The sequence below is a fragment of the Hypomesus nipponensis genome, chromosome 1 (genome assembly GCF_054491055.1).
Source record: "Hypomesus nipponensis isolate SF chromosome 1, ASM5449105v1, whole genome shotgun sequence".
NCBI classification, from domain to species: domain Eukaryota; kingdom Metazoa; phylum Chordata; class Actinopteri; order Osmeriformes; family Osmeridae; genus Hypomesus; species Hypomesus nipponensis.
The window spans coordinates 13,552,107-13,580,000 of record NC_140361.1 but is presented as its reverse complement, the minus strand read 5'-3'; the positions used below and the strand labels follow the sequence as shown (position 1 = coordinate 13,580,000).

The window sequence follows — 27,894 nt, the reverse complement described above, 5'->3', positions numbered from 1 at the left end:
TCTATTCAAATCAAAGAGACTGTTGCATAAATGTTTGCCTCAAGGGCTTGTATTTTACCAATAAGATCAGTTGATCTTTATTTCCTTAAATTACTGTTAATAAAATAGATTTGGGCTCTCACAAAAACCATAGCAGTAAATTGTATCACATGTAATTGATTAATGAAGTACAATAGGTTTAATGATTGCAACAATACATGTCTCTCCTCTCTGTCTCCCTGGCTAGCTGCTGACCTGTGCCCTCTGCTCCACGATGCCTGCCCAACCCCTGATCCTTCTGACCCTGAGTTTGGCCTTCACACAGAGGTGAGAAGTCAATAGGTCAATGGTCAAACATGCAGAGGTCAATGATACTGTTCTCCCTGAATGGGATCTCTTTTCTCTCTCTCTCTGTCTCTCTCTCTCTCTCTCTCTCTCTCTCTCTCTCTCTCTCTCTCTCTCTCTCTCTCTCTCTCTCTCTCTCTCTCTCTCTGTCTCTGTCTCTTTGTCTCTCTCTCTCTCTCTCTCTCTGTCTCTGTCTCTCTCTCTCTCTCTTTCTCTCTCTGTCTCTCTCCCTCCCTCCCTGTATCTCTTCCCCTCTCTTCCTTTCTCTCATCTGTCGTCTCTTTGTCCTTGTCTCTCCCCTCCCCTCCCCCTCTCTCCCCAGTGTGAGCATGTTCCCTGGCCATGCCTGGGGGGAGTGGAATGACTCCCAGCTGCAGCCCACCATCCAGAAGCTGATGAAGGGATACAACCGCTACCTGAGGCCCAACTTCAACGGTGACTCCCCCCCTCTCAGCACTTCCAGCAGATCCCATTGGCAGCCTCGTTTCAATCTCACAAAGACCAGTGTTCTGTAGAATCTCCATCTCTCCAATGGATTTCTTTACCTGTCCGTCCCTTCTCTCTCTCTGCTGTTCCACTCTCCTGTTTCTCGTCTTCTCTCTCTCTCTCCCTCTCCCTCTCCCTCTCTCGTTCTGTTTATTCCATCTCAGTTTCATCTTTCGTTCTGCCTCTCCTCTCTTCTCTCCTCTCTCCTCCTTCTCTCGCTCCCCCCTCCAGAGGGTCCTGTTGAGATTGGCATGAGCCTGGATATTGCCAGCATCGATGCCATCTCAGAGATCAATATGGTACAGTTGCCTCCTGAACATGTCTGGTGAAGCAATGCATGCGTTTGCAAAGTCTGTGTCTGTCCGCTGAGATCTGACTCTCCATCCGTCCATCCCTCTTGTCAAACGTCTCCTCCTCTCCTCTCGCTCTTCCTCACCTCCGTCATCTCGTCCTCTCCCTCCTCCTCCTCCCGTCCTCCAGGACTACACGGCCACCATCTTCCTGCGCCAGCGCTGGAGAGACTCCCGCCTGGTCTTCCCCGGGAACGAGAGCGTGAGCGTGGACGGCCGCCTGGTGTCTCTCCTCTGGATCCCCGACACCTTCATTCCCGACTCCAAACGGTCCTTCCTGCACGACGTCACCGTGGAGAACCGCCTCATCCGCATCTTCAGCAACGGAACAGTGCTCTACGCTCTCCGGTAACTGTCCTCGCGCTGTCGCCGCAATCACGGTTCAGTGAGTTCACGTCAGCTTCATTTTAAACCTGTACAAAGCAAACGACGTACAAGGTATGGCATGTGTTCCCTGAGCATGTTCTTGGGAACGTTCTGGAGCACGCAGTGCAGTTATTACAGAGGGTCCCTCTCCCTGTCTGTTCTCCAGCATCACCGCCACCATCGCCTGCAACATGGACCTGACCAAGTACCCCATGGACAGACAGGTGTGCACTCTGCAGCTGGAGAGCTGTGAGTACCTGGTGTCCTCTTTTTACATTTACACTTCAGTCAGATGCTCTTATCCAGAGCGACTTACGGTGAGTACAGGGACATTCCCCCCGAGGCAACTAGGGTGAAGTGCCTTGCCCAAGGACACAACGTCATTTGGCTCGGCCGGGAATCGAACTGGCGACCTTCAGATTGCTAGCCCGATTCCCTCACCGTTCAGCCACCTGACTCCACTCACCCCCCCTCCCCCACCACCATCGCATGAGACTTGTCACCGTTCTCTAAGGGGGTACAGTAAGTGTATGTGTGTGTGTGTGTGTGTGCTTCCAGGGGGATATAACCTGCAGGACGTGGTGTTCTACTGGACCAGAGGGAATGACTCAGTAAAGGGCTTGGACACTCTGAGGTTGGCCCAGTACAGTGTGGAGAGCTACTACACAACTGTGTCAGAGGCTGTCTATGAGACCGGTACAGCAGTGTCTACATCTCCACATCCAGATATACTGGACACACAGCTACAGTACAGACATACTAGCACTGTATATGTGCTAAATACACATGCTCTGCACCTGAAAATGAGGATGGTCGGTTTTAATACTTTGGCACTGTGGACTTTCACTGTAACCTGATGACGTTTCCACGTGCGTGCGTGTGTGTGTACCCTCAGGGCTGTATCCCAAGCTGGTGCTGCACTTTGCGCTGCGCAGGAACGTGTTGTTCTTCATCCTGGAGACGTACGTTCCCTCCACGCTGCTGGTGGTGCTGTCCTGGGTCTCCTTCTGGATCAGCCAGAGCTCTGTCCCAGCCCGCACCTGCATCGGTCAGTCCTCCCTCCGTCCAGACAGCCTCTCACTGTGGATACAGCTCAGCGAAATCCATCAAATCATTCGCTTGGCCTCGGGTAAAAGATAGGGGCACTTGACTGCAGGTTCACTTGACTGCAGATTGGAGATCACTGGGTTGGATTTCCCCCCTGCAAACTGCTTGCTATGACAGGCTCGCTTTCGATCTGTTACAGTAACGTAATGCAAGACGTACTACAGCGAGGGAAACAATGTGCTGTGTCGTCTTTCTCCGACCCCCTCTTCCCCGCGGTTCCCCCAGGCGTGACCACGGTGCTGACCATGACCACGCTGATGATGGGCGCCCGCACCTCCCTGCCCAACGCCAACTGCTTCATCAAGGCCATCGACGTGTACCTGGGCATCTGCTTCACCTTCATCTTCGGGGCCCTGCTGGAGTACGCCTGCGCCCACTTCTGCAGCATGCAGCACCAGACCTTAGGAGACCTGCACAGGGTGAGACAGGCCCCTCTCTAGACCCTCGATTTAGAAGACCTGCACAGGGTGAGACAGGCCCCTCTCTAGACCCTCGATTTAGAAGACCTGCACAGGGTGAGACAGGCCCCTCTCTAGACCCTCGATTTAGAAGACCTGCACAGGGTGAGACAGGCCCCTCTCTAGACCCCTCGATTTAGAAGACCTGCACAGGGTGAGACAGGCTGGCTGGTCTCTTACCACAGCATATGCTCGTCGTCATGTTAGATCACATGATACTCAACATCATAATAGAATAGTGGCAGACAAATTAGATTGACTGGACAGTTCTGTTTGATCGGTTGTTGATTGGTTTGCCCTGTTGTCCGTCTGTCAGGATCTGCTCAGGGAGTTCCACGACTCCAACGGCAACGGCTCAATCCCCATGGTGATGTCCAACCAACCCAATCAGCCTGTGGACTTAGAGCCCGCCCAGGAGGAACAAGTCGACCAATTGGTGACCAGAGCGAGCTTGGAGGCCGAGAAGAGGTCGAGCCAGGGGTGTGGCCTGGCGTCCTTCAAGGAAGCGTCTCACCGCGCCGCGTCTGTGTTCAGCGTGCAGAACCCCCACAACATCGACAGCCGCGCGCGGACCCTCTTCCCCCTGGCCTTCCTGGTCGTCAACATCCTGTACTGGCTGTACTACCTCCTGTTCTAAGGTGACATCACTTCCTGTGGCCCGCTTCCAAACAGTCCCCCCTTTGTCTCATAGGCCGTCACATGCACATGTGATTGGACTGAATTAGTATTAGTGGGATGATGGCCTCACAATGGATTGCACAAAAAACTGTTCAGACCCAAACTGTTCTCAAACGACTGGGAACAAACTCACAGGGGTGTAACACTGTGGACCTGGTCAACACTGCACCACGCTAAAGACAAATAGACAAACTTAGACACCAGACAACATCTTTACTTAGCTAGATGCTACCTAGACACGAGACAAAACCTTGACATTAGACACAAACTAGACCACAGTAGACACAGCAACTAGGATACACCACACTAAAGTAAAAGTGGCCTGCATCTGACTGGACCCTCAATTGCCTTCAGACTTGTATATAAGTTGGCCGTTTTGATGTGTATTTCCATTCTTTAATAGTGGTTTTCATACATACATTGAATGTATAGGGTGATGTACATTATGTTGCACAGGCTACATATGAATATGCTTTACATGCTTACAACGTGTCGTGAGGTGAACCAATACATACGTTTTTGTGAATGTGCAGTGACAACATGAATCAACCAATGGGAACATGTTCATACCACAGGCAAATTTATTGTACAGTATTCCGTTTATCCAAGTTGCTAAATCACTAAAGTGCAAAAAGTCAATAGATCACATAATTTGAGTAATTATGTAACACATTTAATGTGCTAAGATAAACTAGTGAATGTAAAGGCAGGCACCCCTATATAATCAGACACGGTAGATGAGTTGTGACATGAAAGTGGGGTTAGAAGTGCATATCTACAGTTTGGCACTATTTTGTGAGTCACAGTATTTATCGGATGTTATGTTTAATACATTTAATAGGAAATCAACAACAACAACAAACCTTACACAGTAGATATAATCAACATATATACTGTATATAGTTTTTACAGTATAAAATAGTAGTTGTGGCTTTTTCTGTAGAACCGGTAAGGAAAGCCAAAGGAATACAATCTAAAAAGCAATGTATAACTGTGGGTCGTCCTCTGGTCAAAATAAACAATCTCTCACCACACAACGTTGCTTTGTCATTTGGCCCTCATTCACTCTCCCACCTGCAGAACAGAACACTCCACCCTCGCTCCTCTCCTGTGTCGCAGTTTCGCACCCCTGCACTCACCCCAAAGCACGGGCCTGTTCACTAACCTGAAATACCCTCAAAACAGGAGCTTCCAAGGAATCGATGGAACAGTGCTCCCTCTAGTGGTGATATGTATCTACTGCACTAAAATATACACGTGGAAAATCCTGTGCCGATTCTGAGGATGTGGATCCTCAGCAGTGAGTCTCTGTTGGGGACAGCTGTACAGAGATTGACTGATAGGCTCACTGCTCAGGTTCCTCTCTTTGCCTCCCATTCCTGTAAGAGACACAATGCAGTTCACCAGCCGTGCTTGTCTTCATCAGTAAACGTCTGAAGAAAGAGCCTATCAATCTATTACAATGTTAACCACAGAGAAGTTGACAAATCATGGCCAATTAGAACGCTTCTATAATTTTTGATCTGGTAGGAAACTCCCTCTCTCTTTCTCTCTCTTCGCCGTCTCTCTTCCCTCTCTCACGGGTTCCACAGAGGGGTTTATTGAGTGTGAGCGTAGTGCAGAGCAGACGTATCTGCTGTGAAGGTCCATTAGGTGAACATGCACACTGCTGAGATGCTATCAACCACCCAGAGAGTCTGCTTCTGCCACTGAGCACAGTGACAGTTTAATAGTGAGTGTATGTGTGTGTGTGTGTGTGTGTGTGTGTGTGAGGAAAAATAATACAGATTCATTTACATTTACCAGACGCTCTTATCCAGAGCGACTTACAGTAAGTACAGGGGCATTCCCCAGAGGCAAGTAGAGTAAAGTGCATTTTGCGCTGCGGGGAATCAAACCAGCAACCTTCTGATTACTAGCCCGATTCCCTAACCGCTCAGCCATCTGACCCCAATTAATAAAAGCTACGGTGTGCATGCATGTCTTGGTGTGGTTTGGGGTGTGTGTAGGTATGTGTGTGTAGGTATGTGTGTGTGTGTGTGTGTCACCTTGGCTTTCTGCATGACTGTTCCTTTGTAGGAGGAGTACACGGTCGGGGGCTTCTTGCGTGCCTCAGAGGCCGCCAGAGACTCACTGTAGATGTTCTGGTTCTTACTGCTGCGGACCTGGGGAGTCAGAGCACACCGTCACTCCTGGAGCCCCCAGTGTGTGTGCATGCATGGGCGTGTACGAGAGAGAGTGCTAGACATAAAGAGGGAGAGAGAGAGAGAGAGAGAGAGAGAGAGAGAGAGAGAGAGAGAGAGAGAGAGAGAGGGAGATAGGGGTGTGTGTGTACAGTACCTTGCTGGTGGGCTGGCCCTCCACCGGGGCCCCCAGGGCCCCCCCTGCCAGACTCTTCTTCAGGTTGTCTTTGACCTGCGTGAGCCTGAGCTCCAGGTCCACCCTCTCGGCCTCCTTCCCCCGACACAGCTCCTCCAGCTGGGACAGGCGCTCGCACAGGGAGGGCCTCCGGAGCTCTGCTCCACACACACACACACACATATTGTTTCGACATAACACACATCCTCAAGACCTCCAGAACTTTGCATGCCATCTCTTTTCACCACCAGATGGCGCTAGAGCTTCAGGAAAGGGTCGGCTCTGTCTCTATTCAGTACACCTCTCTGGCTCCCGCGCAGTGCGCGACATTCCCCTGAGTTGTTTGGTGTCCTCACCTGTGACGGTCTTCAGCTCCTCCTTCACCTCTCTCTTCTCCCGTCTCAGAGTGACCAGCGCGTTCCGCACGCCGTCCCTCTCTCCCTCCAGCTGCTCCTTCTCCCTCAGGTAGCGCCTGGCGTCCTCCTCTGCTCGCGTTTTCCCGTACCTCCCGTACTGGTTTTCATCTGGGGGGGTGGGAGGGGGGGTGGTGAGAGGTCAGAGGTGAGAGGTCCGGCCCGTCGAGGTTGTGGGAAGAAAAAACTAAAGCTCTCACGTGTCACAACTCTCTCTGTATCGTCTTCTCTATCCGTCTGTCTGTGTATCTCTTCCTCCGTGTCTATCGCGTGACCCCACTACTCTCTCTCTCCCTCTCTCTCTCTCTCTTTCTCTGTGTGTCTCTCTCTCTACCCAACCCAGTGTGAGAGCGGTGAAGATAGAGATAGTGGCGGAGAGAAAACAGAGACAGCTCTTGAGGAGAAGGGGCAGCAGAGGTGATGGGAGGTAGCAGGGATAATGGGACTGGCCAGTAAATCTCAGGTTACGTCCTCTATGCTCCGTCTGCAGAGTCAGACCCAGCTCTACTGCACAACACCCAGAGCACTGGGCTGGGGCTGTGGTAAGGGCAGTGGTTGGGGCTATGGTTGTGACTTCAAGGAGATTACACCACCAGTAGTATATTGGACCCCTTACTGGAGCCGGTGCGTTTCAAGGAGACCAAGGACTCTGTCCTCCCAGAGTCACTGCTAGAGAAGCTGGATCGTCTCTTCACCTGAGTCCCAGGCTTCGGCCTACTGGCCTGCACAGGCTGTGGAGAGAGGAGATAGAGAAGGATATAGACAGAAAAGCAAATAGAGAGAGAGAGAGAGAGAGAGAGAGAGAGAGAGAGAGAGAGAGAGAGAGAGAGAGAGAGAGGATGAAGAGAGAGAGGGAAGGATGAAGGACAAGGTGGGTTTAAGAGTGGGGTTAACAGGCAGTAAAACAGGCATAACCCTTTGCCTTTTTGCTCCCTACCTTGATCTCTTTCTCCCACACACACACACACACATACCCACACACACACACTCTTTCTACAAAGAGTGTTTGATAGGCATGTAATACAGCACGTCAGTTTAGGTGAACGATCAGGGGTGTCCAATTCAAACACTGACAGTCCCCAGCAGCTGCAAACACACTCTCTCTCTCTCTCTCTCTCTCTCTCTCTCTCTCTCTCTCTCTCTCTCTCTCTCTCTCTCTCTCTCTCTCTGTCTCTCTCTCTTTCTCCTAAACACACACACAGCTCCTCAGTGCACTTCAAAGTAAACGGTCTAGGATATAATCATTTTACAAAGACTTCAGCTGGTCTGAGCATGTGTGTGTGTGTGTGTGTGGCTGTGTGGATGTGTGTGTGCGTGCATCCGGCCTCACCGGCTTCCCCTCATAAGGAACCTCATCATATGTCCTGGAGTCTGTCAACATACTACTGGAGGAGGTGGCCCACCTGAGAGATGGAGAGACAGAGAGAGAGAGAGAGAGAGAGAGAGAGAGAGAGAGAGAGAGAGAGAGAGAGAGAGAGAGAGAGAGAGAGAGACAAAGAGAGAGAGAGAGAGAGAGACAAAGAGAGAGAGAGAGAGACAGAGAGACAGAGAGAGAGAGAGAGAGAGAGAGACAAAGAGAGAGAGAGAGAGAGAGAGAGAGAGAGACAAAGAGAGAGAGAGACAGAGAGACAGAGAGAGAGAGAGAGAGAGAGAGAGAGAGAGAGAGAGAGACAAAGAGAGAGAGAGAGAGAGAGAGAGAGAGAGAGAGACAAAGAGAGAGAGAGAGAGAGAGACAAAGAGAGAGAGAGAGAGACAGAGAGACAGAGAGAGAGAGAGAGAGAGAGAGACAAAGAGAGAGAGAGAGACAGAGAGACAGAGAGAGAGAGAGAGAGAGAGAGAGAGAGAGAGAGAGAGAGAGAGAGAGAGAGAGACAAAGAGAGAGAGAGAGAGAGAGAGAGAGAGAGAGAGAGACAAAGAGAGAGAGAGAGACAGAGAGACAGAGAGAGAGAGAGAGAGAGAGAGAGAGAGAGAGAGAGAGAGAGAGAGAGAGAGAGACAAAGAGAGAGAGAGAGAGACAAAAGAGAGAGAGAGAGAGAGAGAGAGAGAGAGAGAGAGAGAGAGAGAGAGAGAGAGAGACAGAGAGAGAGAGAGAGAGAGAGAGAGAGAGAGAGAGAGAAGGCGGGGGAGAACAAGCACTAAATGAGATACTGAGTGCTTTGAACCAACATAAGAGTGTCTGCCCCTCATTCCCAGCCTCCACCCTGCTCCCCCCTCTCGCTCACAGGAAGGAGTGTCGCGCAGCGTCGCGGATGTTAGCGATGGTTTCCACGTCAACGTAGTCGTAATGTAGAGACTCGGGGTCGGCAGACGACCCTGTCTCTGCTAGCAACACCCCCAACCACCTCCCCAACTCCTCAGAGCTACCGGCCTGGAAGCAGGGAGGAAAGGGGAGAGAGAGAGAGAGAGAGAGAGAGAGAGAGAGGGGGGAAGTGGGAGAAAGACAGACAGAAAAGAGAGAAAAGTTAATAACACTAGTCAACCAACTTCCAAACCAGCTCGTCAAACCAGCTCATCAAACCAGCCCGTCAAACCAGCCCGTCAAACCAGTCGAACGGTCCTGCAGCCTACCTCCAGAGCAGCCACCTCGGCCCCGGTCTTCAGAATCCGCAGGCCGAAGGGGCGTTTGAGCCCCAGGCCAGGGAGCACCTCACAGCCCTGCAGGGCCACGGGGCCCAGGGAGGGCCGCAGGTCCGACCGGTCTGGGTGGAAGTGCAGGGAGCCCCCCCACACACAGCACCACTGCTCCCTCCACACCTGGCTCACCAGCACACTCAGGTAGCCTGGGGGACGGGGAGGGGAGGAGGGGGGGGGTGAGAAAGAGGACGCGGAGAGAGAGGAGGCAAGGGAGAGAGAGAGATAGGGGAATGAGAGCGAGAGGAGGAAGAAGGAGAGGTAGGGGGGAGCGAGACTAGAAGGGAGGGTGAGGGACAGAGCGAGGAGTGTGTGTGTGTGTGTGTGTGTGAGGAGTGTGTGCGTGTGTCTTCTGACCTTGTCGGGGGTCGTGGTCAGCGTGGGGGCGGGGCTCCCCAGGGCGGGGGGGCTTCTTCTTGGAGAAGCTGATGATGCGCGTGATCTTACGACCTGCGGCAAACGCCCCCCGCTTCACCTTACCTACCAACACACACACACACACATACACACACAGTCAGAGCAGCCTAAACAATATAACTAACTACTTTTTACCAGTGAAACAGCAGCAGTAACTACCAAACGAATGATAGAACTAAATATAGAACTTATATACTTATATAACTCTAATCGGTAATCCACAAGAGGAGACCAAAAGTCACACAGGCTGCAGAGTCCTTGTGAGAATTGGAACAGCAAACAGATTAGGAGTGAGATTCTCTCTCTCTTCAGAGCAAATGTGGGAAAGAGGGGATCGAGGATAGTGTTTCCAGTTTCTCACCATTGTCTCTGGTCTCTCTGCTGGTCTCTCCGTGAGACACACCCAGGCTGTCTGAGTCTGAGGTGTTCTTCTCCACAGACAGCCTCTGAGGTAGAGAACAGACCAATGTTACCACACACACACACTCACACACACACACACACACACACAAACACATACACACACACACACACACACACACACACACACACACACACACACACATACATACACACCTATGCACATACACAGATGTGCATTCACAAACATAGTCAGTCAGACATGCACCCACACACACACACAAACACACACAAACACACTCTCAGGAAAGCCCCTTTGCAGCAGTGTCCCAGCCCTTCCTCCCCTCTCCCTCCCTGACTACATCAGAGCAGGAGAGGTTCCACTTCCTGTTCCCCTACTCCACTTCCTGTGTCTGACCCAGCAGGGCCTGACAGCCAACACACACACACACACACACACAAACACACACACATACAGACACACACACAGACACACACTTTCCCTCTTTCCATCTCTCTTTTTTGTTTCTCCCTGTCACTCCCACTCAGGAACACAGACCACATGACGCAAAGCAACCCGTCTTCCGTTTGTTCCCCTCCGTCCTACCCCCCCTTCTCCCCCCCCCCCTCCTCCTCCCCCCCAGCCCATCCCTCTCCTCCATTTACGAGGGGTGGGCGGGTGGGCGGGGCGGAGTGATCTACGTTTCTCAGTGTGACATGCTCTAATCAGAGGCTGCCGGGTGGGGACTGTTCTGTCACACCCCTGTCGTTGCTGCTCCCCGGGCGGACACACACACACACACACACAGACAGACACACACACAGCTGTAATTACACAGGCTGTGTGTGCATGTGTGTCATGTGGTAACTGTGTGTTTAGCTGTGAATCTTTCCTGGGAAAATACAGGGCTTGTTTTACTGCAGTGTGATGCAGACAGACTTTCCCTCTCTCTTCTCTCCTGGGAGTGTCTGAGATCACACACCTGCTGTACACACACAGCTACTGTACACACACACACACACACACACACACACACACACACACAGCTACTGTACACACACACACCTTGTCCAACTCAGTCTTCCGGAGTATGATAGGAGAGGTTGGTTCCTCTGATCCTGTGCCCTGGCTAGTGACTTCCTGGACAACCTGAAAAAGCACACGCACACACGCACAGAGACATACGAGCAGAGCAAAACATGAAACATCAGGATGCATGTGTATATCAAATTTAGTCATTTAGCAGACGCTCTTATCCAGAGCGACTTACAGTGAGTACAGGGACATTCCCCCTGAGGCAAGTAGGGTGAACTGTCTTGCCCAAGGAGACAACGTCATTTGGCACGGCCGGGAATCAAACCAACAACCTTCTGATGAATAGCCCGACTCCCTAAGCGCTCAGCCTTCTGACCCCCCTATATTAGTGCTTCCGGCCGTGTGTGTGTGTCCTCCTACCCTGAGCCAGCGGTTGGCCTGCTCCTTGCTCTGCACGGCCAGCACCAGGGCATCCCCGCTGGGCAGGGTGAACCTCAGCTCATGGCGTTTCCTCCGGGCGTCCTTGGGGGCGTAGACCACAGTGCACTGGGGCAGGGCCAGGTCCACATAGGGAGTCACATCCTTGGAAGTCTTGTAGCACTGCAAACACGGACAGCAGCCATGGATGAGGCAGTGTGTGTGTGCGCGTGCGTGTACCAAGTGAGCGTGTGCGTCTCGACATCTTCCCGTATGGACATCTGCAAGCACACGCGCGTGGGCATGCATGAGTATCGTGCCGCCAGTTCACCTGCAGCCTGTTGTCCCGGATGACGGTCAGCTGCTTGGCCCACTGGCCGAAGCGCTTCTTGCGCAGCAGGAAGGCACAGATGCGGCAGTCCCTGGCCGGCCCCATGGAGCTCTCCTCTGAGGGCCACTGGTGGGTCAGCCTGGCCCCCGGGCCCCTCTCCTCCTCCTCCTCCTCGTACGACTCATAGGAGCTACTCAGGGCGTCTGAGTCGTTGTCTGGGGGAGGGAGGGAGGGGGAGAGGGGGAGAAGTGAGAGAGGGGGGAAGACAGACAGAGACATTAAGTCCGAGAGAGAGAGAGAGAGAGAGAGAGAGAGAGCGAGAGAGAGAGAGAAGAGAGAGCTGTCAGCGTCCTCACAGGAGTTCTTGCGCCGCGCGCTGAGGCAGGAGGGCGGGTAGCTGTTCTCCGCGTCCTCGTAGCCATCCTCTATGGAGTTGGGAGGGCTGGAGCTGCCTGCAGACCGGAGACAGACAGCAGAGGTCAGTCGGAGGCCGACCTCCACAGACCTGATGCCACCGTACTGTGGCATACTGGCTGAGTGTGAACACCACAGTGCGAGGACGGGGTGACGGAGGGTGTGTGGTGGGTGGGTGGGTGTGAGGGGGGCCATACCGCGGGTGGTGATGTACTCGGGCATCTTCCCCGGGCTGAGGGGCACGGCCTCCTCGTAGTAGTCCTCCGGTGGGGGGGTGGTGGGGAGGGGGGGCGGCGGGCCGGCCGAGAGGGGGGCCGGCGGGGGAGGGGTGCTGCTCTGTGGGTGGGAGAGGCGAGAAGGGGAGGAGGGGGGGTCAGTGTGTCCACGCACGCGCACGCGCACTTTCATGCGCCTCTTAAACGGCCACTCTTTAATCAATGAGATGATTATGTCAGGGGGTTCGATTGCAGCATCCTATAAGTGATCTGCTCTCCACTTGGTCTCTCTCTCTGTCACACACACACACACACACAGACTCACAGAGCATGATCAATGAGCTATGACAGCATAGGGAGTATCCTCTACCTTCAATACAGCTATCCAACACTATGCCTGTTCCTACATGTGACAGCCATGGAAAACTCCTTTAAACTTCCCTAGCCTCTCTCACTCTCTCTCTCTCTCTCTCTCTCTCTCTCTCTCTCTCTCTGTCTCTCTTTCTCTCTCTCTCTCTCTCTCTCTCTCTCTCTCTCTCTCTCTCTCTCCGTTGAGGGCTGACACAGGGACACTGACTGACAGAAAGATGGACGGCCTCGTAACCGTGGCAGCGCCGCAGCCGGAGAAAGTGGGAGAGAGCGACGGAGACCTGAGAGACGCGGAGAGAGACGAAAGCGTCTGTCTGTCGGGCTCCCCCATCTGTCTCTGAGGGCCCCTGCCTCTCCATCACCCTCCCTTCCCTTCCCCTCCCTTCCCTTCCCTCCCCTCCCTTGAGCTGGGAGATGATGAGGGCGTCTCGGCTTAAGGTCTCGCATGGGTCACATTCAGAGAGCGGCAGCAATCACCGTCTCCTCTCCAGGTAATGGAGCTGACAGATGTGTTCGGAAGAGAAGATCATCGACACACACATAGACGCACGCGCGCGCGCACACACCTGGTCGGGTTTCTGCTCATCTGCGGCGCTGTTCAGCTCCCCCAGGTCACAGTCTGCAGGGAGGGAAGAGGAGACAGCTCAGAGAACACACACACACACACACACACAAAGGCTTGCATTACATTCCCGCATGGTTCACTTACCAAACGTCTCAAACAGGGACTCCACAAAGCTGGTGCCATTTCCATAGACAGACGTGTTCATGTAGATGTAGTCTGTTCTGCTGACTGCAGAGAGACAAACATACCGTGATGGTACCAGGACTTCCCCTCGTCTCCAACAGTAACGTTGGACCAACATACCGTCTGACAAGAGTGTGTGTGTGTGCGTGAGTGTCTGTGTGTCCGTGTGTGTGCCTGAGTTTGTGTGAGTGCACACGTGTACGTGTGTGCATATGTGTGTGTGTGTGTGAGCGTGTGTGTGTGTAACACACCAGAGGGCTGGATCTGTTGCAGCAGGTTCCTGACGGAGGTCTTCTTCTCCTGCGTGGTGGAGCTCAGCGTCTCCTGGTCCAGCAGCTTCAGCAGCAGGGTCAGCTCCGACACCAGGACCTCCATGGCTGCCGGGGGTCAGGGGTCAATGAAACCAGACTAAACACCTGTCAAGGCTTTCTGTTTAGCCTTTACTCGCCACGTCGCTCTATCTCCAGATCTGTCGATCCCTCCTTCTTCACCTCCGTACGGTTCAACCCCCCCTTCTACCCCTCTCACGTTGTAGCCCCTCCTATCCTCCTCTATATCACTGAAAAATGCTAGGGGTCCAAGCAGCAAGGTCAGGGACCTTGTTTCCCTCTGTATTCCTTGTTTCCTTGTCCTCATGGACAGGAAACTGGACAGCTAATTGCTCATTTGACCAGCAGGGCAGTAACAATAGAATAACTCAGTCAAACAAAGACATCTGGGCTAGGCCTAAGAGACAAGGGTTAGACCAGGACCAGGACCAGACTGGTCTGGTTGAATAGATAGGAACAGCGAGAGTGAATAGAGCTATGTAGATCTGGTTTCTATTGGTCTGCAGTTCTACTCTCTTTAACCTCTCTCTCTCACTCTGCCTCTTTCTCTCCACTGATCCGACTGGCTCCTCTCTCTTCCATCTCTCGGAGACTGGCAGACTGACAACCTTGAGGAACAGGCCAAGCTGTCAGATAGACAGACAATCCAGATGGAAACATGTTTAACAATATTTAACACACTGCGGTCTCAGACCCCCTCTGTATGTTGCAGTCTCCAAACACACACACACCCAAACACACACACACACACACACATATACACAGATCCACGCACACACACATATACACACACATACACACACAAGCTCTACTGTATGTGATATATGGTTCTCCAGGTCACTGCTATAACTGGTTCCAGTTTGGGAAGACATGATTCATCTGAGGTCTTGATGTGTGAGGTGGGTTCTCGAACACTCCCTGTTTTGAGAACCAAACCAAAACAGAGCCTTTAGGTTTCCCAGCTGTCCCTAGCCCGCCCTCCGGGACGACAATCTGCATGTGTGTGTGTGCGTGTGCGTGTATATGTGTGTTTGTGTGTGAGAGGAGAATTGAAAGGGTATATCCCTTCACCCAAGTCTTCCTAACTGAACACATACACAAAGAGCATAGGCATCAACATCTCTGTGTCTTTTCTTCCACCTTTCCTTGTTTCTCTCTCTCTCTCTTTCTCTCTCTCTCTCTCTCTCTCTCTCTCTCTCTCTCTCTCTCTCTCTCTCTCTCTCTCTCTCTCTCTCTCTCTCTCTCTCTCTCTCTCTCTCTCTCTCTCTCTCTCTCTCTCTCTCTCTCTCTCTCTCTCTCTCTCTCTCTCTCTCTCTCTCTCTCTCTCTCTCTCTCTCTCTCTCTCTCTCTCTCTCTCTCTCTCTCTCTCTCTCTCTCTCTCTCTCACCATGTCTGATGCTCTCTCCTTCCGTTCGTTTTCTCCATCCTTCCTGAGGATTCATCACACTATCGTACGGAGTGTCCGGGCAGACCTTGCCAACAACATGAGTCATCACTGGCACACTTGTTCTCCCCCTTTCTTCTCCCTCCCTCCCTCCCTCCCTCCCTCCCTCCCTCCCTCCCTCCCTCCCTCCCTCCCTCCCTCCCTCCCTCCCTCCCTCCCTCCCTCCCTCCCTCCCTCCCTCCCTCCCTCCCTCCCTCCCTCCCTCCCTCCCTCCCTCCCTCCCTCCCTCCCTCCCTCCCTCCTTCTGTCTTCCTCCCTCTCTTTCACAGTCCGGCCAGATTACAGCTCCATTCATCCATGTTTCCTGCTGAGGTCAGCACTGGGACACTCACTAGGCCAGGAATCTCTTTGTTTGGTGGGCTGTGTTGTGTCAACAAGACCTGCTTCACTACATACACACACACCCCTAACATATACATACCCTTAACATATACACACCACTAACACACACACACACACGTCTGAATACTGTGTGTTTACAGCAAAGACTGTTTGAGAAACTCCATTTACCATTTTGTCACAAAGACAATGAATGGTGTGTGAGTGTGTGTGTGTGTGTGTGTGTGTGTGACTGTGTGTGTATGCATATTATGTATGATGTGCGCCTCTGTGATGAAAGACAGTGTTGGAAATGTAACTTCTAAAGATTAATCGGACAAATTTGAATTAGAAGCCAGTTGATCTATCAGGGGTTTGTCAGCAGAGTGTATGCATGTGTGTGTGTGTGTGTGTGTGTGTGTGTGTATTACTGTAAGACATACTTGTCTGAGGTGGGTCTTTTTGTAGGCGGAACACCACACTGCCAGAGATGGATATGTCTAGATTAAAAAACGACTTGGCTCGATATTCTGTGCGAGTGTGCATATTTTACCTTTTCACTGTTAAGTGGCTGCATACGCAATGGATTTAGGTAGGGTCCAAGCATGGCTATTTACTTATATAAGAGAGGAGGGGAGGGGAGGGGAGGGGGGAGAAGAGAGGAGGAGAGAGGAGGAGAGAGGAGAGGAGGAGAGGAGGAGAGGAGAAGGGAGGATGGGATGGGAGGGTAGGATAGGGGAGGAGGGGAGAAGAGGACAGGAGGAGAGGGGCTCCTGTCTCACAGCCAGTAGGACCAGCTGTAGACCCTGAGCAAGTCCACATCTGGGGTTCCCCTCGCTGGACACCAGGGAGAAGGCGAGAGAGGAGGTGTGAGAGGAGGGAGGATGATACAGAAAGATAAAGGCAGAGTAACAGAGAGAGAGAGAAAAACTGATATCCAATCTATCTTAGAGGAACACACACACACACACACACACTGAACTGATAATGCAGTCCCTCATACCTCAGTGTTCAAATCAACTCCAGCTGCACAGAGAATAAGTTGTTTGCTTCTCAGACAGCGGTCAGATTAACTAGTAACGTTTGGCTTACTCAAAGTCCTTCAGTCACTATGATAAATAGTCTTGGGGTTTCTCCTTTAAAACACCCATGGGGAAGATACAAGCAGAACTGCAAAGGAGAGGAGGATGAACAGTGATCTTCATTAGCGCGTGAGAGCGGAGACACGCAGGACTGTTCTGGCCAGGCCGAAACTAAATCCAGCTCAGCATTTACCATCTCACACTTGGTTAAGAAGCGCTGTTCAAACCCAAAGGGTACATTCCTCACCTAGTTACATGTGCAAGAAGAAAGCGGCGATTGTCTGGAGACTTTATGTGCATGCATGCGTGTGTTTGTGTGTGTATGTGTGTGTGTGTAGCAGAGGAAGACAGGAAGCGCAGGTCGAGTAGCTAGCTGTGTGAAGCTTCTAGTGAACAATGTGGGCCAGCTGAGCACCTGTACTAACATGCCTGGCTCATACGATAACACCACCAGGACCTCTGCTCTATCCCGAGATGGGCTTTCAGGCCAGAGGTAAACCCAAACTCATGGTGGGTTCTCACACACACTAACACACACACACACACACAAAACCACACGTTCACAGTGAAACCGATGCATTTCAAGCGGTCAAACAAGCACGAACAAAGCTTGAAAACATGCACGCAAATGGCAAGGTATCGAAAGGTCCATTTCTCGCGTATTGAAAAAGGGAAACGGCGACACAGCTCTCTGATCCCGTTCCTAAGGAGACAGATTTGATCCGTGCTCCCTCCAGACAATCGCACTTCACAAGCCGAACTTCTAACTGATCCATTCCACACTCTCCACACAGGAGCTACGGCCAATCCCATTGCTACGCTACACCCAGACAGCCAGGCTGACCCATTAACTCAGTTTCCACAGCTCTGCGTCCACCTGTCTGGCTTGGCCGGCTACCAGCAGGATGCCAAACAGACTGGCACACACACACACACACAAAAAACAACGAGGAGAGGGTGGAAACACCCCCCCCCCCCCCGCCCAAAGCAATTAGCTCTCGAGACAAAAGCTGAACCTGTGCGAGTGGAAAGTTTGAAAACTCGAGTTTAGCTTGAGTACCCACCATTCCCAGTCGGGGTTGAGAGTCCCACCATGTTCTGAGGTTACAGACTGGGAGATCCTCCAGTCACTAGGTATATCCACACGCTGCTGAGAAACAACCTCCTTCTGCCTGTCTCGCTGTAGGTGAGAGAGGGACTGGTAAATCCGAGGGGGAGTTCACTCTTCGGTCTCTCTCTCTCTCTCTTTATCTCTCTCTCTCTCTGTCTCTCTCTCTCTCTCTCTCTCTCTCTCTCTCTGATATTGGATCTCTCCCTCCCACTCTCTCTCTGGGGGGTTGGGAGGTGGTGGTTGTGTGTTTGTGTGCATGTGTGTGTGTAGTGTGTATTGTGTGTGTGTGTCATCCTCCTCCCTTGTTGTAATCCCAGGGATTGTGTAGCACCTGGGAAAGACTGGCTGTGTAAACACACACATACACCCACACATACACACTTGCCCCACAGCTAAATTCTCCCCACACACGTACACACACATAAAGTCCCATTAATGCCTAACTCACATTCCTCTACTTCAGCCCTTCCCCATGGCAAAACTCATCAACACATACCTGCGGCACACAAACATGCTCTCTCTTACACACACACACACACACACACACGGAAACACTCCTGGAACACACACATGGAATACCCACTGAGAAAATCTGGAAAATAACACTGCTATGTTGACACTCAGGCCTCATACTCAAAATCACTTAAGCAATATTTATTTTCCTGTTCAACATGTGTTACCTACTAGGGATGAAGGTGTTTTGCAAGAGGTTCCTGACTCCCTCACTGGTGAAGCTAAGATGATACAGTGCAGTGTCAGGTTACTGGGGCATGCATTGTATTCCTACAGTCAGGAGAGAGACAAGGAGGGAGACAGAGAGAGAGGGAAATGCAGAGAGATGGTGGGAGAAGGAAAGAGAGAGGTTGAAATAGAGATAGAAACAAAAACAAGCCAGGGAGACTGAATGGGAGACAGAGAGAGAGAGAAAGAGAAAAAGAGAGAAAGAGAGAAAGAGAGAGAGAGAGAGAGAGAGAGAGAGAGAGAGAGAGAGAGAGAGACAGAGAGAGAAAGAGAGAGAGAGAGAGAGACAGAGAGAGAGAGAGAGAGAGAAAGAGAGAGAGAGAGAGAGAGAGAGAGAGAGAGAGAGAGAGAGAGAGAGAGAGAGAGAGAGAGAGAGAGAGAGAGAGAGAGAGAGAGAGAGAGAGAGAGAGAGAGAGAGACAGGCAAAGTGGGATGTACAGTAGGTAAAGGCAGACATGTTGAGGCGCCTCTTTAGAGCACGTGGGAGACTCGCTGCCCTGAGCTATGGCCTTGGGCTTGAGCACGATCCAACACGCTGGTAAGCACACACACACACACACACTTACACACCAAACAAATATGTTCACTTTGATGGGAAGAGAATCCCTTCATTGCCTCGCAACGTACCCTCACCCTAAAACACACACACACACACACACACATACATCTAAAAACACACATACACACACACTCCAGCATGCAAAGATGAGTGTGTTTCCGGTGTGTTTCCTCATCAAGGAGGCAGTCAGGTGTGTCAGCTCTGCTCGGTCTCCCCGAGGTGAACACACACTGTCTGTCCACCTATCAGCTGGCTGATCCTCTGGGCAGGTCCGAATCTGCCTGGATCCTGCCTCACCACCCTGACTCACTCTCCGCCAATCAGAGATGAGTGCTGCCCACCAACATGACCTAAGAGCGGAATCTCACAAAGGAAGTTAGTGAGCAATTCACCAACCCTGAGTCTTTTATGATTACTGTTAACGCAAAAATCTACCATCTGACGCAGCATTATTCGGATTCTCCGTCAGAGGAAGCCTATTGTGTTTGTTGGTATTCTTACTATTAAAATTTGACACATTGATACAAAAGGGCATGACTAACCACCACACCAAGAATGGCCCACATTTGACCTTAAGGAGTGCCACAGCCTATTACCAAATGTCCCATTTTCAAGTAATGGCATTGGCACCCGATTTGTCAGATTCGTCAGATTTGTCAGTGTGAGAGATTGACAGGGATAGAGACATCAGCTTTCTAGATCTACAGCCACTGACCAGCTAGTCTCGGTCAGACAGGTCCATGCTGTGACTAAAGTGTCCAACCTTCATGACTGTGCGACCTTTCACCCCACCCCCCGCCCCGAACCACCTCTTCACATTGAACACTGAGTCGTAGCGTGGGAGAGAGAGAGAGAGAGCTTCAGACAGCGAGAGACAGACAGGCAGACACAGAGAGATAAACAGAGAGACAGACAGGCAGCCACAGAGAGATTAACAGAGAGACAGACAGGCAGACACAGAGAGACAGACAGACAGACAGGCAGACACAGAGAGACAGACAGAAAACAGACATGCAGACACAGAGAGATAGACAGAGAGACTAACAGGCAGACAGAGAGATAGACGGAGAGACAGACAGAAAAACAGACAGGCAGACACTGAGAGATAGACAGAGAGACCGACAGGCAGACAGAGAGATAGACAGAGAGACAGACAGAGAATGAAAGAACGATCCTTAGAATCCTTATCTCATCTACAGGGACTTTGATGAAAGTGACTGGTTAACGATGTCACACACACCATCTCCCAGCCAGATTCAACTCCTCTTCGGGAAACAGCTTTCATACACCATCTGTCTCTCTGAAATTCACATGAGGCAGCAAAGCATTCAGATTCAAGCATTCTGATAATAGCTAACACAAGGATAACATTCAGGTGCTGGTACCATGAACTACATGATTCTAGATGATTCTACACTGAGTCACATTACATGAGATGGTGATAAGGAGGCTTTAATCCTGTGTGTGTATCTGCATGTGTGTGTGTGTGTGTGTGTGTGTGTGTGTGTGTGAGCTGAGGTAACCAAGATGAAGAGATCCCAGATGTACCTGCGGTTAAAAAGAATCCCAAACAATGTATTCTGTCATCCTCCGCCATGCTCAATCTTGATCACCCACCCCACCACACACACACACACACACACACCCTGACACCATACCAAGATTCCAGACATGCCCTGAGGGGTGAGTGTTGGCATATTCGTGGATGGCAACATGCCTGGACATTTACTCTGTCCCCACACACACCACAGCTGATACCTGCAGACACTGGGGCCCTTGATACCTAGCAACACACCTCACTGATCCTGTGAAGGAGCGCCTGGGTGACGCCTGGATGATGCCTGGATGATGCCTGGATGATGTCTGGCAGATTGTATTAACAGACAAGGCTCGTGTTCAATATAAAGAACAATTCACATGTAACTTGTATTGTTGTTGTATGGCTTTTCTAGCTAATCTCTGAAATCCTTTCCTATTAAAGCCCTGAGAGAAGGTCTGATTAGAAAGGGGAGGATATAAAAGCGAGGCTGGTCAGACTGTGTGCGGTTCCCCCCCATAGTAATGTACATCCTGATGACATGACATCACCTCTCCCTGCCAGCCGTCTGCTTCCTCTTCCTGTCATGTGACAGCCTGTCGCCCACTAGATGTATCTGATAAAGAGCAGGTTACTCTGCAGCACACGCACACACACACACACACACAGGGCGTTCAGCTGGGGAACAGGTGAGCATGTGAAACAAGCTTGGGTACCCCTCACTGAGTTCATTTCTAAGTTATGGATTTGATCAAGTCAGTGAGCGACTGTGTGAGACTTCTAGGGAGACAGAAAGAGACAGAGAATGAAATAGAAGACAAAAAGGAGATATAGATAGAGGGGATAGAGAGAGACAAAGAGAGAGAGAGAGAGAGAGACAGAGACAGAGAGACAGAGACAGAGAGAGAGAGAGAAAGAGAGAGAGAGGGAAAGAGAGAGAGAGAGAGAGAGACAGAGACAGAGAGAGAGAGAGAGAGAGAGAGAGAGAGGGAAGAGAGAGAGAGAGAGAGAGAGAGAGAGAGAGAGAGAGAGAGAGAGAGAGAGAGAGAGAGAGAGAGAGAGAGAGAGAGAGAGAGAGAGAGAGAGAGAGAGAGAGAGAGAAAGAGAGGGAAAGAGAGAGAGAGAGAGAGAGGAAGGGGGGTCAGAAAGAGTGTAGAACTAACATGTCACCCCTGTTGTTTTACGACACATGAGAACACGCTCCAGGTTATCATAAAAATACACCAACTAACGCACATTTCACACACAAACACACACACACGCACACACACCACCGGCTATCTCAGCAATGTCCGCAATAAGATTGAGGCCAACCAGCTTTTCCACCCCTGTAATTAGAACGTAACTCTAACAAGACTGTTGCCGGGGGAGGGAGGGAGCTAGGCGGGAGGGGGGGGGGGTCGTTAGGTCAGACCTCTCCCTCAGTCAGGGGCGTTTCCATGGTGACGGACAGGGAGAATTATGGGTTGCGGCTCCCACTCACCTGTTTAAGTATTAACCTACTTTGAAGGCCAGTCAGGGGAGCAGTGGGAGCACAGAGGCTTTGAAGTTAACCTTGTCTGAGCACACACACACACCTCCCCCTAAACCTACCTCTGCTTCGCTGCACCTCAGTGGTCTGCTCCACTGGTAGAGGTGGGTGGAGGAGACAGAGGCGGTGGAAAATGAGGAGAAGGAGGAGAGGAAGGAAGAAAAGGAGGAGGAAGAGGAGGGGAGAAAGGAACGACAGGAGGAGGAAGAGAAGGGGGGAGGAGAGGGGGTTTGACGACGGCTCGACCAGGGTGTCATTAGTGCGTACGACAGCCGGGTCAAAGTTCAGAGGTCCCGGCTGGTACATCCATCACTTCCTGCCTCCCTCCCTCTTTCCTCCCTTCCTTTGCTCTCACTCAGTCAAGCCTAGGGTAGGCACAAGGCGGACAACCCAGCCCTTAGCCCTGCACACAAAGGCCTCTCAGAGACGGGACTATTCTTCAAGTCTCCTATCAGCTCCCAGTCCTATGAGATCACCACCATGCTATGTCTGCCTAGGCTGTCTCTGCTGCCCCCTGCTACACCAAGGACAGGCACTGTTCTACTGAGACTGCACAGGACAGACACACACACACATTCACACACACACATACACGCACAGTGGGGAAAGAGAGGCTGTTTTGTCAGTCTCTGTGGAGTCATATTTGTCATGTTAATGGCAGTTTGACTGAGCACTGTCGTCAGTGACTCCCCAGAAAACCAGGTCACATGGCGGACCTGCTGACCCTGCGGCTGGGCTCTGCAAGAGAGAGGAGGAGAGGAGGGGAAGAGGAGGAGAGGAAGGGAGGAGAGGAGGGGAAGGGAGGAGAGGAGGGGAAGGGAGGGGAGGAGGGGAAGAGAGGAGAGGAGAGGAGGGGAAGAGAGGAGAGGAGGAGAGGAAGGGAGGAGAGGAGGAGGGGAAGGGAGGATAGGACAAGAGGAGGGGAGGGGAGGAGGAGAGGAAAGGAGGAGAGATGGGGTGGAGAGGAGGGGTAGGAGGGGAGGAGAGGAAAGGAGAAAAGATAAGAGGGAAGGAGAGGAGAAGGAGGGGGGGGGAGGGAGGAGTGTAATCAGCACTTTTGCCTGTGTTGACACTTTAGAGTGCAGGGGATTGACAAGAAACAGGCTGATGCCTGTAGCTTCCAAATGTCAAGCAGCACATTGCAAGTGCAGCCTTGTGAGAGCAACAGTAGAGCAGATCAGAATCAGTGTTCTGAGACCCTGACAGCAGCATGTTGACGAGGTGTGACAGCAGGGAGCAGGTTGGGGGAGACGTGTGCAAACTTGGACTCTCTAGATTCGCCGTGTCAGCTCTATAAATCACATGGTTGCCAACTTCATGCAAACACGCTTAGCACACACACACACACACATAGAGGACATATGCACACACACGCACACACCCAAGGCACGGACTCTCAGGAGTGCAGTTTCAGCTATTTACTCCAGAAACACTCCCTCTCACACTCTGCAGAGAGCCCATGCATTCTTATCTCTGGCCTACTGTATATGTGTTACTAATCATCCCTATGGCAACCACCTAGCAACACAGCTGAGAGGGCACTAAGCGTGACCCCCCAAGCCTGGCAGAGGACTGGCACACTCTGATTCACACACACACAGACCACACACACACACCATGCATGTGCACACACACAGTCACACACCATGCATGTGCACACACACACACTTTCTACACAGACCAGCCACACACAAACACCATGCATGTGCACACACACACACACACATTCTACACAGACCAGCCACACACACACACACACCATACAGACTAACCATACACACATCCGCATACACACACACCATCCTCCATAGAGATCAGCCATCCACATACACACACCAAACAGGCCAGCCACACACCCACACACCCAAAACGGATCATCTCACTGTGCCGAGAGCAGAGAAGGGGAATTCCATTTCCATAGTGGTTTCCAACAGCGCGAGCTTGTCCCTGATGACCTCAGAACACAGAGAAGAACGGCAGCGGTGCAGCACACATGACCCGGTGGCAAGAGCCGGTCAATAACACCACCTTAACCAGGACAAGGCTGCTGGGGCAGACACTGCAGCTGCATAGCAGCCACGGAGGCTGGGGGCCTGCTCACCAGGTCCCCTGAGAGGGGGATGAACAGAACTGACTGTGCGTATTGTTGTTTTCACGCGGCCCCCTCGAACCCAAGCCTATTCACCCCAGTTGGAACTCTAATTCTGCTAATTCAGATTCATGTTTATGTTCAGATAAGGTCGCTTTCTGAAGGCCGGAGGGCTTGGCCCATCCCTCACTCACATTCTGCTGCTCTCCACAGACACCAGGGGATGGTTGGTCTACATGCAAATACATTAACAAGGCCAGACACACACACACACATGCACACACTTCTACACTTACACTATACTTACAGACACACACACACACACACACACAGGGATACATAGACACACCCACATACACACACATGTAGAAAGACCACCTCCATCTTCGCCTACCTGTTTCCACCACCGGCACCAGGAGGATGTCCAGGAGAAGGTCCGGGGGGAGGTGCAGTGTGCCTGGGCTCAGGAGATCCAGAGCTCCAGCCTCCTACAGTCATGGGACCGTAGCTGCCATCAACCACAACCACTCCTGTCTACTACTGAAGCACTTTGTGATATTTGGACTTGTGCACTTTTTTCCTCATTGGACTTTGCAAACTTGACGTTTGCTTTAACTTGTCTTTATTCGTGTTTTGTTGGTTCCGTGTACAGTGTGTTTTTCATTAAAAAAAATGTTGCTGCACCAGAATTGCCCTCAGGGAACAATAAAGATGTTTTGAATTGAATACACACAAACACCTGCAGATACACACACACACCAACACACCTTGTACAGTGCGTGTCCATGGAATCTGGGGTATTCCAGACAGAAAGTACTGATAGTTAAGCAGAGTTCATGTTCATGCAGACTTGCACCTACATGCTGGTCGTCATACGGCCTGTCTATGAGACAGAGCCCCTCTGTCTGCTAAGCTCTACCATATGCTCTCCGACCAGGCTGATAGGCCAGGATTCACCCTGGACCAGATGCTATTGGACGATCCCCCTCAATGTGATGTCTCTCAGAGGAGACCGACCCGCCCTCCCCTCACCCTCGCCCACCTGGGTCACTGAACTGACTGTCAGGCCAGCAGGCTGCTAAAGACAGAGGAGCCACTACACAATTCTGCGCTGGACAACTGTGGAGTCGGTAAGCTGTTGTCCAACACGGCGGGGTGTATATTTATTCATTGTTGAATATCTTTTTCTTATTCGTCTTGCGTGCTGATGTTGAGCAGGCTTCTGGTGTGAACAGACATGCAGAGAGGCTCGAGGGACTCGGTTTGCTTTTCTCCATTTGTTGTCGGCAGCTAAGCACCTGAAATCACAACAAACATCTGCTAATTGCCCCCTTACAAGCACTCACAGAAACAAAAGTCCCCGAAATAATGCCCTATTCAAATCCAGCGACAAGTCATTCAGCGCAGGCCAATCGGGAGAGGTTAAAGATAGAAACGGGAAGTCAAGGGAGGCCCCGAGGGAACCCCTGCAGTCACACTGTGTTTTCTCCTGCCGGGTGTCTGCAAACAGATAGCAGACCGAGGAATTTGGTCAAGCGGAATTCCAGTGTGTGTGTGTGTGTGTGTGTAGGAAGTGTTCACTCAGCCAGTGGGTATAGACTACACATGGAGGCCAGGTCCCAGTAGTCCAGAATGACCTTCCCTTAACCTCCATCCCTCACATATACCGATTTCAAGTTCTAGTCTTGGCAAGATGATCACTCACATGCCCTACCAAACTGGTTAAACAAAAAAAAAAGGCAAGGAAAGGAGACAAGGACACGAGTCAGGGACCGGAAAAGACTCCACACGAAAAGGAAGAGGAGTTTACTACAGACTTTCAGGAGCAGCGATTATGACTCTGCATCAAAGATGCGGTCGGACACGAACGGGAAGCGGAGCGATGAAGAGCAGCGAGGAGGAGGAGGGTCCGACTGTGCGCGGTTTGCCGTCCACTTCCCTTTCTCCTCGGGTCGCTGCAGTAAAACCTCTCTGTAAAGTTCTGCCTCCTAATCGCTCTCATGTGTCTACCTGCGTGGCTACTGGCTGCGATCCAGAGAGGACCTCTCTTCTACCAGAAGTTTTTACAACCCTTTAAGCCCCCAGATGCCATGGGTTCAGAATCTGACTAGTACCCTGGCCTCAGCTAAAGGGGAGGGTGGGGGGGTGGGGTGGGGTTGATTCAGGGAAACCTGATAGACCTGCAGAGAAACAGCAGCAGGACTCTGTTTTGCAATGAAGAGGTAGTGGTGGGATGCATTCATTAACTGCAAAGAATGTGTTTCCCCCGTGGTGATGGAGCTAAACGCACCATGTTTCAACTGTTTCTCTTCTGCTAACATCTGCCACTGTTGGCTCTGGTTGGGTCTTTAACGTCAAGTCGGCTGATAAATGAACTCACCAGGAACAAGCCACAGCAGAGACTGAACGTTCATCCCTCCACCTCCTCCACCTTCTCTGCCTCCTCCACCTCATCCTTCCTCCACTTCCTCCTCCCTCCCTCCCTCTCCCTCCCCCTTTACCTCTGCCTCCTCAACCCCATCCACCCCATTGACCTCCTCCACCTATCGGTCCTGTTGACTTTGACCAAGGACCAGTTACGATTCCAAAGAAGTAATAAACATTGCCAACTGTCTTTTTTGCTCCTTAAATTAAAATAAACACCCAAAGGAACATTGACTGTTTATTTGTCCTGTTCTGTCACTGGGAGGTTTTCTAAAAGGGTAACTCATTTAAGCGGAACTTTGTCAATGTCCTGCATTGTGATTGCATGGATGTTCTAGCCCCCCTGCAGAGAGGCACGGTCAGACACATCATGTAAGCAGCTCCCACAGGGGCAGGACACATGGGAGGACATGGGAGCCCTTCAAAGACTCACCATGGGAACCCCAACAGAAACCATTTCCTTATACAGTCAGCCCTTACATGTTATAAACACAGAGAGATGGGAAGAGCGAGTGTGTGTGTGTGTGTGTGTGTGTGTCTGCGTGTGTGTGCGTGTGTGTGCATAGGGAAGGGGGCGGGGGCGGGGGGGGGGGTACCCCACAAACGGCAGACCTCATGTGTAGTATCAAAGCCATAGCCATGAGAGAGAAAATAACGACACACATCAATATTATCTTTCAATCAGCTTAAAACTTATGTTCCATCTGCAGATAAAGAGGCCCCGTGGTACTGAACGAGAGTTGGGCGAGAGAGGGTGAATGAGAGGGAGAGTGCGCGCAAGAGGCTACAGCTGTATGAGAAGGCAGCGCGAATGAACCAGGACCATACAGTACGAACAAGGGGAGACGATTGCCAAACAAATACAAAACCTTAACAAAACAGTGAAAACAATATCTTCAGTCAAGGTTTCCTTTGCATTTTACAAAGTTACAAAGTGTTTGGCGTTGCTTGCTGTTAAGATTAATGGGCCATGCGTTGGATAATCTTTCAAAGCTAAAACGAAATCATATTGAGTCAATTGAGTTGCGAAAACGCGTAAAGTGACCGGGTAGGTACTTACATTTGCAGTCGCTGGTGTCCATCTTGACAAGTGATCCAATTCGAGGGTTCCCGGGCTCATCTAGAGTGTGGACAGAGTTGTGTGTGTATGTGTGTGTGTGAGCGCGTTGACAGCTACAGTTGATACATCACAGGTCCATAGTAAAGAAGGACATACTGGGCGAGTCTGTTCCGTTCCGCTGGGTCCTAGTG

General features: G+C 51.3%; 2 protein-coding genes across 2 annotated transcripts; one reads left to right on the top strand and one right to left on the bottom strand.

The window, feature by feature from the left end:
* Positions 1-253: 253 nt before the first annotated feature.
* On the top strand, positions 254-3,728 carry gabrp (gamma-aminobutyric acid type A receptor subunit pi). Its single transcript, XM_084698278.1, has 9 exons — positions 254-306; positions 647-759; positions 1,042-1,109; positions 1,291-1,508; positions 1,693-1,775; positions 2,085-2,222; positions 2,422-2,574; positions 2,859-3,052; positions 3,408-3,728. Exons 1-9 carry the CDS (start codon positions 254-256, stop codon positions 3,726-3,728), a joined length of 1,341 nt encoding a protein of 446 aa, XP_084554404.1.
* A 604-nt stretch (positions 3,729-4,332) lies between these two features.
* On the bottom strand, positions 4,333-27,828 carry afap1l1a (actin filament associated protein 1-like 1a). Its single transcript, XM_084699137.1, has 19 exons — positions 27,704-27,828; positions 13,730-13,855; positions 13,440-13,523; positions 13,297-13,349; positions 12,344-12,482; positions 12,089-12,184; positions 11,733-11,947; positions 11,405-11,584; positions 11,015-11,098; positions 9,950-10,034; positions 9,529-9,651; positions 9,109-9,320; positions 8,763-8,908; positions 7,871-7,943; positions 7,157-7,271; positions 6,484-6,651; positions 6,110-6,285; positions 5,818-5,934; positions 4,333-5,148 (listed from the first exon to the last, which is right to left on the bottom strand). Exons 1-19 carry the CDS (start codon positions 27,723-27,725, stop codon positions 5,122-5,124), a joined length of 2,241 nt encoding a protein of 746 aa, XP_084555263.1. The 5' UTR covers positions 27,726-27,828; the 3' UTR covers positions 4,333-5,121.
* Positions 27,829-27,894: the final 66 nt, after the last annotated feature.

What these genes read in the sequence shown, in the direction of transcription:
- gabrp (XM_084698278.1), top strand. Translation starts at nt 254, where the DNA reads ATGCCTGCCCAACCCCTGATCCTTCTGACCCTGAGTTTGGCCTTCACA. An exon ending in CCTGAGGCCCAACTTCAACG is followed by an intron (nt 760 to 1,041) that starts GTGACTCCCCCC and finishes TCCCCCCTCCAG; the next exon opens with AGGGTCCTGTTGAGATTGGC. An exon ending in CCCAGCCCGCACCTGCATCG is followed by an intron (nt 2,575 to 2,858) that starts GTCAGTCCTCCC and finishes CGGTTCCCCCAG; the next exon opens with GCGTGACCACGGTGCTGACC.
- afap1l1a (XM_084699137.1), bottom strand. Translation starts at nt 27,725, where the DNA reads ATGGACACCAGCGACTGCAAAT. An exon ending in ATGAGCAGAAACCCGACCAG is followed by an intron (nt 12,483 to 13,296) that starts GTGTGTGCGCGC and finishes TCCCACCCACAG; the next exon opens with AGCAGCACCCCTCCCCCGCC. An exon ending in AGGCCAACCGCTGGCTCAGG is followed by an intron (nt 11,099 to 11,404) that starts GTAGGAGGACAC and finishes GTGCTTTTTCAG; the next exon opens with GTTGTCCAGGAAGTCACTAG.